The sequence below is a fragment of the Microtus ochrogaster genome (genome assembly GCF_000317375.1).
Source record: "Microtus ochrogaster isolate Prairie Vole_2 chromosome 14 unlocalized genomic scaffold, MicOch1.0 chr14_random_1, whole genome shotgun sequence".
Lineage (NCBI taxonomy): Eukaryota > Metazoa > Chordata > Mammalia > Rodentia > Cricetidae > Microtus > Microtus ochrogaster.
In genome coordinates, this window is record NW_004949096.1 from 28,950,120 (window position 1) to 28,963,729 (window position 13,610).

The following is a 13,610-nucleotide window of genomic DNA, read 5'->3' on the forward strand; positions in this document are numbered from 1 at the left end:
TTTCGAGACAGGGTTTCTCTGTGGTTTTGGAGCCTGTCCTGGAACTAGCTCTTGTAGACCAGGCTGGTCTCGAACTCACAGAGATCCGCTTGCCTCTGCCTCCCGAGTGCTGGGATTAAAGGCGTGCACCACCACCGCCCGGCCCCACCATTTACTTTTGCAAATGAAATACAGCTATACGTGGAAAGCATACACGTGTACCCTGGTGCACGTGCATAATTTTCAATTCACATCTTCTATTTTCTAGTCTTCATATCTTGCAACAATAATTATTAGTGAACAAATAGTCTGAAAGAAAACTAAAACCATCTCAATAGTCTACAATACCAAGTAATTTGTAATAAGCAGTCAACCTCATCAAATCATAAGCATATTCCCATTTCCTTGGTATTACTGCATTTTATCAAGTCTAAGATGCATTCCAAACACACGGGCACAAAAATCTATGTGTCTTGGGCTGGAGAGATGGCTCAGAGGTTAAGAGCATTGCCTGCTCTTCCAGAGGTCCTGAGTTCAATTCCCAGCAACCACATGGTGGCTCACAACCATCTGTAATGGGGTCTGGTGTCCTCTTCTGGCCTGCAGGCATACACACAGACAGAATATTGTATACATAATAAATAAATAAATATTTTTAAAAAATCTACGTGTCTTGCAATCAGTGCCATCTTATAATTAAACTGGCATTGTTTACTTTCTTTTTTAATGTTGGCTTGGCTATCAATGACAACTGGGATTTAAGAAATATGAAATTATTCTTGTATCATTGTATCCTTGAACTATAATATTAAGAGAAACAGTCACAATGACGGTGATTCTGTTGTGGTTATTTTAATAAGAACTTTGGAAAAGTAGACCTATGTAACCACTGCTGACTTGAGAGATGTTGCCATGCACCTCAACCATCATCAAAAAATGCCAAATTTGGAGCTGTAGAGATGGCTCAGCAGTTAAGCGTTCGTACTGCTCTTGGAGAAGACTTAAGTGGCTCCCATTGCTCACACTGGGTGACCCATAACTGCCTATAACTTTGGCTCCATGGGGATCTCATCTTTCTGGTCTCCACAGGCACCTGCACTTATGTGCATGAAATACATCCGTCCTCAAATACAGATTATTTTAAAAATATAAATCTTGGGGGGGGGGCAAATTTGGGTCTGGTGAGATGGTTCAGCAGATAAAGGTGTTTGATGCCAAACCCGACAACCTAAGTTCAATCTCCAAAGACATGCATGGTGAAAGGAAAGAACTGACTCCCTTTGGTTGTCCTCTGACCTCCACAGGCACATGGACCGTGTCATAACACATGCATCCTCACACATACACAAAATAAACAAATATAATTTTTTAAATGGCACTTCTTTAACATACCTGATTCTCCTTTGTATCGGATATTCTGAAATTCTGCATAAAACACAGCTTTCTCAAACATTCCCAGAAAGATGACAGCACCAATCCAAAACTGAATTCTCAGGAGATCTCTCCAGTAGCAAGCAGACCATGCCAGCCAGAGAACACCAAATAGGACGTACACAATACACATCACCATGAAAAACTGTGATCCAATTGGGAATGAAATAAAAAGGAGAATTAGGACCAAGAACCAAATATTTAGATTTAAAAATCAACATATGGTATAACAAACCACAAAAATAGATTTTACCTTCTTTTGGAAAAAAATTATATTTCTAGTGTACAATACTAACAAACAATAAAGAATGATCTAGTTTTGAACAGAGGAGACTACAGAAGAACTTGTTCTCAAGAATGCCTGTTCCTTGCATTAACTGCTCAAAACCCAGCAATAAAACGAAAAAAAAACAGGCCTGGCAAGCTGGGATGCAGAATCCTGAGACAATGGAACACAACTAAAATGGAAAACTATAAAAGGGGAAGGAAGAGAGAACAGCTCTGAACACAAGTCTGCCAATAGACAAGGATCTCTCAGCACAGGCTAACCACAGTTTGAACACTTACATTATAAAGATTCATCCTTATCACGTGAGTGGGCTCAGGGCTAGATTACAGCAAGGTGTGCCCTGCGATACTGTCCATAGCTACAATAGTCACCGACCTTTCATTTTACAGATAAACGAGGCCCACAGGGCTACACTTACTCTGTTGAAGTTACTCTCTGGGGAGATGGCTCAGCACTTACGGCTCTTGCAGAGGACCTGGATTCGGTTCCCAACACCCACATGGGGCTCACAACCATCCTCAACCATAGCTCCAGCATATCAGATGCCTTCATCTGATCTCTGCAGGCACTAGGCTCTCATGTGATAAACAGACAAATAGCAAAACACTCATACCCATAATATAAAATACGAAAATCTATTTCAAAAGGAAAAAAGTTAAACCTCAAAGTAAAAATTTCTATACAGCACAGGAATAATCCTTTAATGAGACAGAGCTACAAAACAGACAATTTTCTTACTAAATTAAGTTTCATGCTAAATTAATTTATCAAGGTTAAAAGCACATGCTGACTCACGATCATCAGTGGGTAGTCTTCAAGAGTGAGGTATTCATAGGGACCCTTTACTTCAACAGTCACTGGCAAAGCAAATTAATTTGGTAGATTCAGTAATTAAACAATAACCCCGACAAATGTTTACTTTATTAAATTAGTAAAAGTTTCATCAACTCACTTTTAAGCATTTCAATCATGGTGATTAGTACATTAGATATATACAGTAACTTTGAAATCCATGAATTAGTCTCATGGTTCATCCACAACCTAGTGTTTTTGTTTGTTTGTTTTGAGACGGAGATTCACTACATAGCTCTAGCTGTCCTGGAACTCGGTCTGAAGACCAGGCTGGTCTCAAACACAGAGATTCACCTGCCTCTGCCTCCCAAGGGTTAATCCCAAGGATTAAAGGATTAAGTGTGCCACTATGTCTGGTTCACACTCCAGTCTTAAGTGGGAAAGTCCTCTTCCAGATTCATATTCTCTGTGTGTGTGTGAGCAATGGATTTGTGCTTGTTAGAAAGCACTTGGAGCATTAAATCAGAACTCAAAGGAAAAAAAAAAAAAAAAAGAAAGCACTTGTGTGTTCATGTTTGTAGACTCTTCAGGTGCTATGCCTGCTTCCCCCACTACCTTCTTTTTGAGACAGGGTCTCTCTCACTGGCCTAGAAAGCACCAAGTCAGGTAGACTGGCTGACCAGTAAGCCCAAGGGACTCTGCCTATCCCCCCTCCCAACCCACCTCTCCCCGCCACCCCTGCCATGCGGTGATACAAGCGCACACTGCCACACCTAGCTTGTTCCTGTGAGTTCTGGGAACAGAGCTGGGGGTCCTCCTTGTAAACACTTCATGAGCATTTTACAGACGACCCCCTCAGTCCCATACTCACGGCCCTGAAGACCAGACGAAATGACATTCCTTCACAAAGCCATCCTCAAGCTTCCATCCAGAACCATCCCACCTCCTTTAAATTCCAAACACTCTTGGTATACTTCTTTCAATATATTCCTAATATTCTTGTCTTCTGTCCATCTTTACTATATCTCCCTATTTTTTAACTTATTTTTATGATCTTTCAAGTCAGATATCACTTTAAAAATGAAGAGTACTTTTTAAAAAGCTTAAAATCATAATAATTTATACAAGTGATACACCATCCCTGGTAAAATAAGACATAAAGACAATCCAGTAGCTCCCTAATTATATAAGCAGTATCTTCATTTAGGAATGAAAACCAAACCAACAAGAATCCATACAAGTTCAGATCAAAACCCAGCACCGTTTATCAAACTTGAACTGACTTTTCCAGAACTTACTATCAAACATTTTGTAAAAATTTGAATAAATAGGAACAAAAACAAAAAGTGTTATCTACAAGATAAATCAGAAATCTGCCTCATTGAAACTCTACTGATCATAAGATTAACTGCTTTGAGCTAGTCATATTGGTACAATCTGAGCATCTGGAAGGAGAAGCAGGAAAGTTTGAGAGTTCTGGGAAAGTTTGAAGCCAGTCTGAGCCATGAGATGCTGTCTCAATAAAAGACTGATGGTTTAAAAACTGTCACTGATAAAAGAGTTGAATAAATTCTAGGAATGACTGATGAGCGAATTTCTGAATTAGCTGGGTTTGGTGCTTGACTATAATCGTAGCACCTTAAACATAGAGGAGTCATGACTTTGATGCCTGGTTCCATCAAAGACTTTAATGAGAGGGTGAAGGAAGTCACATGTGGTGGCCCAGACTTATACTCTCAGCATTTGGAAAGCTGGGGAAGGATTGCTGCAAGTCTGAGACCAAGCAAAAAATAAAGAATGGTCTAAAATTGAAACCAATTAATACAAACATCACATGAACAAAAAAAGCTTATATGATCTTGTTTTGAGACAGGATCTCATAATTATGTCTGGACTGTCTTGGAACTTGCGAGGTATCCCTGATTGGATCTTGAACTTATAATACTCTTGCCTTGGGTTCTGGAGAGCTAAGATTATATAGATAAATGCCACCATGTCTGGCCTATTTGTTAATTTTAATATGTATACAATTATGCCATTGTGTCCTTTCTTAGCATTAAAAAAAAAAGATGAAAATACTCAGTAAGTTCAGAAACAAGGATATCCTTGTCCAAGTAAGAGTATTTTGAGGGGAAAAAAACTATAGTAAACAGTATTATTTAATGGTGAAATATATCAATTAAATCAGAATAGCTGCTATCATTTCTACTCAATACTCTACTGAGAGCAAGGATCGGGAAGGAAACTACACAGAACAAATTAAAACCAAAAATAGAAAACCAGAGAAACTACAACAGTTACTGCAAAATCCCAGGTAAAGATTCTGAGAGTTATATAGCTACAGAAGAAAGGAAGGTAAGGAAATTCTTGAGAACTGGAAAGATGGCTCAGGAGGTAAGAGGAAAAACTCCTCTTCCAGAAGACTGGAGTTCAGAACCTAGAACCCATGTGGGGAGTCTTACAACAGGAGCCTGAACTCACATGGGCAGAACTGCTCTTAGACATATAATTTTGCAATAAATCTTAGAAATAAAGAAAGAAAAACTTTTAATATTAAGAAATTTGAAATCAAGATTTAAAAGTATACTTCAAAATACTAAAGAACACTTAAAATATTCATAGCAAGAGAGCCAAAGAAAGTAAAATAAAGCCAAGTATCTATCCATAGAAAGTGTGTGGGCTACACCTAGATGTACAAAAATATTTCTACATTTCCCACTTCAAATCAATCATGCATGAAACAAACAGAAAATCAGCTATTTTTAAAGCTATGAATTGAACTTACTGATAAAAAGATTACTCAGTGCATCTTCTTTTGGTGGTTCCTTTGAGGACGAAATGTCAACGTGCACGATAAAAATGTAGGGTGCATCTTGCCAAGTCTGCAATGGTTCATGCAATGCCTAGGGAGGAAATGGGGCATCAAAACTTCAAGTCTCAATAATTCAGAGCACAAGTTAATAATACAGTATGAAAACACTGCTCCAGAATACAGCCCAGAAATGCAGTGGAGTAAGTCAGCTTTCATTCACTGAAATGGCCATCATACGCAAGACAAGCTTGTGAGCACAAGGCAAAGTAGGCAAGATCATGAATTGACAAAACACAGTCCTCTGCATTCTTGCCATACAAAGGTCTAAATTTAACATATTTATTTTTTACAAAGAAAAAACAATTAAAAATCATTGAGTTTAATTTTTAACTCATGCTAGAATAATTATATTTTATATATCTATTATGAAATTAATTTAAAATAAAGATTGCATCACAAAAACATTCTTGATGTCAATACAGAAAAAAAACTCATATGTATGAGTATAAACACACTCTCTCCTGAACCAAATTCCCTTTTCCAAGCTAACAGAATCTATGTTGACATGGTCTCACATTTAAATAAAAACTTTCACCTTAACTTACTCTAGGTGGATGGGAAGGCAGTGATTTTTGTCTCTTTAAATTACTGCCTCTTTAGTCAGCGTAGTTAACAGTCCTTGAAGCTAAGAGATAGTAACCCTTGATTTCCTCACTCAGGAGTCTCTACAAACAAGATTAAAATATAAAGATAAGGGAGATGTGGAGGTGCAGAGAACCGTGGAGTTGGCCTGGTCTAGCTGCCTTAAGAGGTATGCATTGGCTGGTTGGTGGTGGTGAATGTCTTTAATCCCTGCACTCAGAAGGCAGAGACAAGTGGATCTCTGTGAGTTTGAGGCCAGTCTGGTATACAGAGCAGGCTTCAAAGCTATAGAGAAACCGTCTTGAACTGCAACCCTCCCACCCCCGCAAAAAAGGGGTATGTATCATGGATTTTTCAAGTTAGAATCTGTGGCTCCTGGGGCACCATACGCCTTTCAGTTCCTGAGAAACCGGGCACCCCCTCAGCAGTGAAGCATCCAGACCACCTGTGTATCTCTGCATTCCATTCCCTAGAAGCCAGTGGAGTCTGACAGAAATAGTCTTATGAGTCTTAGACATTAATCTTGTATACCCTGTATAGCTTGCAAACATCATTGTATCCTGGCAATGTATTCTTCCTGGCAACCACTATTATATTCTGACAAAGGTATAAAAAAAGTCTGATTGCTGCAATAAACCTGTCTCAGCTTTAGTCTTGCTGAGACCTCTCCAACCTGACCTGATTTTAAATTCCACAAATCATATCAGGAGACCCTAGCTCAGTAAGTAAGCACTGGCGCTTACCATGGAGGAAAACCATTGGTCTCCTCTTCAACTGTGAAAGGAGGTACCACTATTTAGACCTTCAGCTGGTTACTGTGGTCTTAAAAGGAAAAGGTTTTATCCAGAGATCTCCAGGTAAGCATTACTGACCTAATGAAACCCCACAGATTTTACACATTGATAAAATGTGGAATCATGCTTAACCCAGTGGAATCATGTTTACCCTCTAGTAATCAACCCAGGAAACTTAGAATGCAATAGATTCCATGACACAATTCCAAGTCCAAGAAAGCAGATACATCCTTCAACTCTACATTCACTAGTAATTTCAGTAACAACTGTAAGCCATGTTGAAGCCATACTAGGATCTCTGCCGGTCTCTCTCCTCAAGGAGGATACCGGGAAATGTATAACTTCAAAGTCATAAGCGTCCTATGTTCTATTACTCACAATTACTGAACCTTTCCTGAACTTAGTCATTAACTAATTAGTGTAATAAACTGCTCTGCTATTAATTTCTTACGTCTTAAAATTACCTCTTATAAATTTCAAAATGTTCTGACTAATTTTCATAGTCTAGGACTTGGCTTTCAGAGTTACAGATTTTTAATCTTGCAAAAGAAGCACCTATATTCCACACACTCTGATAGGGATGTAACATTTGCTACATGTTCAGTCTTAACAAACCTATCAGATAAGCAGTTATTAACTATTGTTTGTTTTTATTAATTGAAGTAAATTTCACATGTCATAATTTTAACCATGTTACTGAGAATAACATAATTCAGTGGAATGTGACACCAAAACTTTTTCTGAGACAAGGTCTCTCAGGCTGATCTTTAACCTGTGCTTGCTTCAGATTCCTAAGTAGCTGGGACTCCACACACCTGCCACAATACCCAGCTCTACAAATAATACTCCATCTCTCCCTCCCCCACCACCACGTGGAACAACTCATCTACTCTCTGCTTTCACAGAGTTTTCTGCTGTGGGCATTTCTAATCAATGGGATGAATTAAACAGTGTCTGTCTTTTAACATCTGGCTGGTCTCAGTTTTCAGTTATCTATGTTATAGCACGTATTAGTACTTCATTTTTGTCAATCAATCACATTATAACTTACAGGCATAACACCTTGTTTGTTCACTCCTACTTAGAATCTTGTGAGCACCCCAATCCTAGAAATTCATGCTACAAGATCCACACACTGGATGCAGAGGTGTTCAAGACTTTGTTCATTTGCTTTCACTCTTCACTCTCTCTAGACCTCTCAACAGGGAACTCCACTGATCCACTCTGAAAGAATTCTTTTTCTACCTGCTCCAACAGTGACAGCCTCTCCTCACCTTTTCACTTTAGTCAATGCTCTTTTCAGCTTCTTGGCTTCCATTCTGTTGTTTTGTGACAGAATGCCATCCATTTTCCCAAGCTGGCCTCAAATGTAATGGACCCGTCCTATTTCAGCCTCCCAAGGGCTGGTTTACAGCACTTACAGCCATAAGTTACTATATGTGTCTCAGCTTTGCGATTCCTACTTAGTTCTTTTTAGAACTTGTATCTGCTTCTTCCTGGTTTCTTTTGTGTTTTGTTCATTTTTTCCTTTCATTCTTTTGAGAACATTTTAAAAGTTCAAAGTCTTTCCTTCATCTAATGTGTAAATGTCTTCAAAAGCTTTCTAAAAATTCCATTTAAACTTGCCATTTTAGCCGGGTGGTGGTGGCGCACGCCTTTAATCCCAGTACTCGGGAGGCAGAGGCAGGCAGATCTCTGGGAGTTCGAGACCAGCCTGGTCTACAAGAGCTAGTTCTGGGACAGGCACCAAAAGCTACAGAGAAACCCTGTCTCGAAAAAAACAAACAAACAAACAACAACAACAAAAAAAGATAAACTTGCCATTTTCTTTCTTGGCATCGCTCACAGTTTTTTATTGAAAACAGAACTTTGAGGATGAAAGAAGATCCTGGCCCTTCACTGATGGTGGGAGGTTGGAGAGGGTGGGTGTTCTGAAGTGGCTTTTCTGAAATATTTTTGTAAATTCTATATACTTTGTCCTGTGTGGCTACCAGCGCCTGCGTTTGTTTATGTGCCTGACTGACTCCTTCCTTTCATTGTTTTCAGTTCTGGAGGCTGAATTTAGGACCTCACAGATGCCAGGTGAGCATTCTACCACTGAGCTACAGCCACTGCCAAGTCTGTGTTTCTGTAGCTGAGTAGCTGGCTACTATTTTAACAAGACTTCCTAAAACATCAGGAGCTAAATAAAAAGGTAAAGAGAAAAGGTCCAGTCCTAGTCCTTTCAGACTGGAGCAAGTCTTCACTTCACTGTGACCAGCGGGCACGAAAGCTAGTTACAGTCTCCTCAAAGCACATGTCCTGCTCTAGCACACAAAAGCCTTGCAAAGCTCGTTTCCTCCCACTATCCCCTTTAGCCTTGTTCTTTCCAGGTTTTGTGGTCTTATCTTTTGCTTGCCCACTTTCCCTATGATGCTGCAACCCAGAACTTTTAGTTATATATTTCTTTTTTGAAAAATCTTATGTGTCTGTGGCCAAGTGTGTACAGTTACCAGTAGAGGCCAGCAGAGGTCAGAAAGGAGTAACTGGGGCTAGAGTTACAGGTGGTTGTGAGCCAGCTCAGCCAGGTACTGGGAACCAAAAATAACTTGGGGCCTCTGGAAGGGCAGTGTTGCTATTACAGAGTAATCTCTTCCGGCCCCAGGAAATAGTTATAGATGAGCCTCACACAACTGTAATATAAAAAGCGTAATTAGATTTTGGTTTTACTTCAATTTTCTAAAGTTTCTTCCAATTAATTTCTGACTGAGTTTAAATTTCTTTGAACTAGTTTCTTCTTGTTTACAAATATTTATTGGCAGAGGGGAAGGATTCCCAAAGTGATAGAGGTTATGTTGTTTAAAAAAAGGAAAAAGAAAACCTCAGGTGGGAGAGATGGCCCTGCACCTCACCAACTGCAGCACTCGGGAGAGTGAGACCTGTACCTCGTCTGGGCAAAACAGTAGAGCTGAGCCTGGAGGCGTGGGAGCAGGTGAGCTGGCCCGAGACTGTGGGAGCAGGAGAAATGGCCCCACTCCTTGCTGCCTGCTGCAGTGGGTGAGTTAGCTTGGGCAGTGCTGGAGAGCTTGCCCTGGGTGGCAATGAGGGATCTAACCCAGCTACCATCCAGGCCCAGAACTAAGGCTCTAAGTTGTCCCACCACAACACCCGCCTCATCTATGAACTGCTGGAGCAGGTGAAGGCTCTCCACAAAACAAGGCAACAGCAGAATATCCAAGAGGAGACTCAGTGAGGGCCCAGTACTGAGGGTGTAGAAGCCAGAGGCCTTGAACAGACCAGTGGCTCATTGCAGTGAACACTTACAGGTAAAAAGATGTGTGGACTGAAGATTACACTGTGAACCACTGTGTCACACTACAGCTTCCATGTTCTTTTTTTTGTTTGCTTGCTTGGATTTTTTTTGGGGGGTGGGGGTGTTTATTTGTTTGTTTGTTTCCCAAGAAAGGATTTCTCTGTGAAGCACTCCTGTGTCATGGAATTCACTCTGTAGACCAGGCTGGCCTCAAACTCACAGAGACCCACCTGCCTCTGCCTCCCAAGTGCTGTGATTAAAGGTGTGTGCCACCACCGCTTGGCTTTTGTTGGTTTTTACTTTATTTATTTTATGGGGGGGGGAGTTGCAAGGGTAGAAAGTGAATAGGAAAGAATATGTAGATAACAGGATCACGATGCAGGATGTGAAGTTCAGAGAATCAATAAGTGCAAAAAAATTCTAGAAAATATAAAGAATAAAAACCATACATAGTATAATCTAGAAACAACCATTACCACCATTTTGGTGTGCAGTTTCTGGTCTTGATTTCCATCTTAAATGTTACAACACCAAAAGAAAACTATTTGAACATCAAACATACATGCTAATGCCCCAAATGCCCAAATACTTACTGTTTTGTCCCCTGTAAAGGTAAGATTTGTTCCATTCTCCTTAGCCTTCAATTAAAAAAAAGAAGACAGAAAATTACTTCACAGTTTTTACATTGTTCTCAGAAATATGTAAGGAAAAATAATTACCTCCTGTTTTTCTCCTAAAAGAGGGAGTCGATGCATAAGATCCCCAGAAAAGCTCTATAAAAAAATTAAATATTTTTTTAGTAAAAGTTCAAAATACCTAGAAATGGTTCATGAAAAACATATAATACAGTAAAAAAAAAATAGTAACAGCATCAACAGACAACAAAAGTTGCAATTAATTACAAACAAGAAAACCCTGCTAGGCATAACATGCCCCAACTGGCCCTAGTCTTTCCACGCGGAAGGTAACCCAGAATGCCAAAGCCTTAGACAGAAGCCACATGTCTGGAGCAGAGAAGGGCAGCAGAGTCCCTCTCATTCAAATCAACAAAACGAAGCTTAAAATATCAGTAGTTGTATTTCCCTTCCTCGGTAACTGAATTGTACAATAGACTGGAAGACAGTGTGCCCTATGACTCTGGAGAGACGACAGCAGACCTGAGAGTGACAAGACGCAGCAAGTCTTTTTACAATCAAATCCAACCAACCCTTCCAGCTGAAGGAGTGAATTTAAAGAAAAGATAGTAAATTACTCAATGTCAGTTTCTTCTGTTTGCCATCAATTTTGAACCATCTTTAAACTTCTCTTTTCCTACTTACTCCATAAAGTCTAAACTAAGATAAAACTCACAATTTAATTATCAATTACTTCATTCATTTATCTGTTATTTAATTACAATCGTCTACCCATTACTTTAGTGACTGAACAGAAAACCTACCTCTGCTGAACTATATGCTACTGTATAGCAGTTTGCTAAACATATCTAAGCAAATGCAGCAAAGACAGAGTGAAGCCGCTGTCAACAGTAACAAGAACTACCTGAGGTGGTGGAGCACGCCTTTAAACCCAGCACTCGGGAGGCAGAGGCAGGCGGTTCTCTGTGAGGGCAGCCTGGTCTACAGAGTGAGCTCCAGGACAGCAAGAGCTACACAGAGAAAAACCTGCCTCGAAAACAGAACACACAACAACGACAAAACCCCAATAACAATAACTTTTCAATACCTCTAAAGCTTTTCTACACACTTTAAAATTTTCCATCCAAATACCGTGTTAGCTCCTGTTTCTAAAGGATAAAAAATGAATTTCAGGCCTGGGCAATAGCTCAGTGGGAAAAGTGCTTGATGCTCAAGCATGAGGACCCCAGTTTGGAGATTCAGCAACCACATACAAAGCCAAGCATGGTGACGTAGTATGTAACCCCAGGATGGGGGAAGCACAGACAAGTAGATCCCAGGGGTTTACTTGCCACCCCATCTACCTAAAGTAGCAAGTGCTAGGTACAATGAGCAATACTGTCTCAAAAAATACAGTAAAATTATATGAAATAAGGTAGAGAAGTGAATGAAGACAGCCTGATGTCAATCTCTGGCCTCTGCATGCACATGGATGGACAAGTGCACCAACATACACAGTATAGGCTTATATAGACACACACATGAAGTTCACAAACTTTAAAAAAATAGAATTTAAATAAAAATAGCATTCATGAGATTACATATTTATGTAAGCTAATAAATGTAGAATCATATTATTTACCTCTCTATATATTATTCACTCTTCTTTACACAAAGGTGTAAAATTCAATCATAAAGTAGCAATGCCCTTTAAGATATATAAAATCTAAAACCTGATTATCTGAAGACATATCAAGTAAATAAGAGAATTAAAATTTGTTTTGCTAAATGACCATTAACAGAGGAGTAGATAAGTAAAATGTGCTATGTACATATAACAGAATTTAGCCCTAAAAGGGGATCAAGTTTGGGTACATGCTATAACACAGAAGATCCTAGAAAGCACAAAGTCCATATCAAAAAGATCAAAAACTCAAATGCTCTATGAAGTATCCAGGATTGTCACATTCATAGGGACGAAGCAGAATAGTAGATAATGAGGAGCAGGAGGAGATGACTGGCTCCTGAGTGAGTACCGAGTTCAGGTTAGCAGGACGACAGTGACAAGGGACAGTGATAACTGCACAGCATGAATGAACTCGAAGCTATGCAATCCAACATTAAGAAATACAGCAACGTAACTTTCACAAGAATCTGCTGTGAACAGATCACAGTGATCTTCTTAACAGGAAGATCTCTTCTAGAGGAACGATCTATCATATAAACAATGGCCATAGGAGGGGAAATTCAGACATTACTTTTTTCACCTCGTCTATTTTCTTCCAACCACTGTCAGAGGTTACCTGGGCTTTATAGAGTTCACTACAGTTCTGAAATAATTTTGATGACGTTTGGTATCTCCCAGATAAGCCTTTTTTGTCCTTGAGATTTTTTTCCAAATATGTGTCTACTTCAGTTGCCTAGAAAAACAAGGAAGATACGAAGTTTTAGCTCACCTGTTGCAAATCAGGTTAGAAGACAACAAAGAATCAAACCGTAGTACAAATAAAACTGCCACTTTAAAACCAACAGGAGAGGCCTGGGGAAACAAGCTGGGTGTAGAGGGCAGTCCTTGCAACCCTAGTGTATGAGAGGTGGAGACAGGCAGGGTCCTGGGGCTCACTGGTTGGCCAGCCAGTCTAGCCTGCTTGATGAGATCCAGGCCAACGACAGACCTTGTTTTGAAAACACAAGGTGGAGGGCATCTGAACACCTGAAGCTGTCGTTTAGCCTGCACACATAAGCCTGGATATGCACAGGCACACCAGTGCACATACACATACATTCACTCCCTCTCGTTCTCTCTCGTGAAAGATTACATGATGGCTAGCAAGATTGCTCAGAAGGGAATGTGTGACAACCTGAGCTCAATCCCTAGAATCCACGGTGGAAGGAGAGCCAACTCCTAAAAGCTTCCTTCTAACCTCCTCCAGTGTGCTGGGACACACACACACACACATGCATG

The 13,610-nt window shown here is 39.9% G+C and overlaps 1 protein-coding gene across 2 annotated transcripts in view; it reads right to left on the bottom strand.

Moving 5' to 3' along the window:
• Tmem87a (transmembrane protein 87A) overlaps window positions 1-13,610 on the bottom strand; it is a 47,630-nt gene that overhangs the window by 24,697 nt on the left and 9,323 nt on the right. For both annotated transcript variants that reach the window (XM_005364301.2, XM_005364300.2), the window contains exons 4-9: window positions 12,949-13,065; window positions 10,751-10,804; window positions 10,625-10,669; window positions 5,277-5,394; window positions 2,495-2,556; window positions 1,372-1,555 (exon numbers count right to left, since the gene is read on the bottom strand). In XM_005364301.2, coding sequence (XP_005364358.1) covers window positions 1,372-1,555; window positions 2,495-2,556; window positions 5,277-5,394; window positions 10,625-10,669; window positions 10,751-10,804; window positions 12,949-13,065 — 580 coding nt within the window. The remainder of the gene's footprint in view (window positions 1-1,371; window positions 1,556-2,494; window positions 2,557-5,276; window positions 5,395-10,624; window positions 10,670-10,750; window positions 10,805-12,948; window positions 13,066-13,610) is intronic.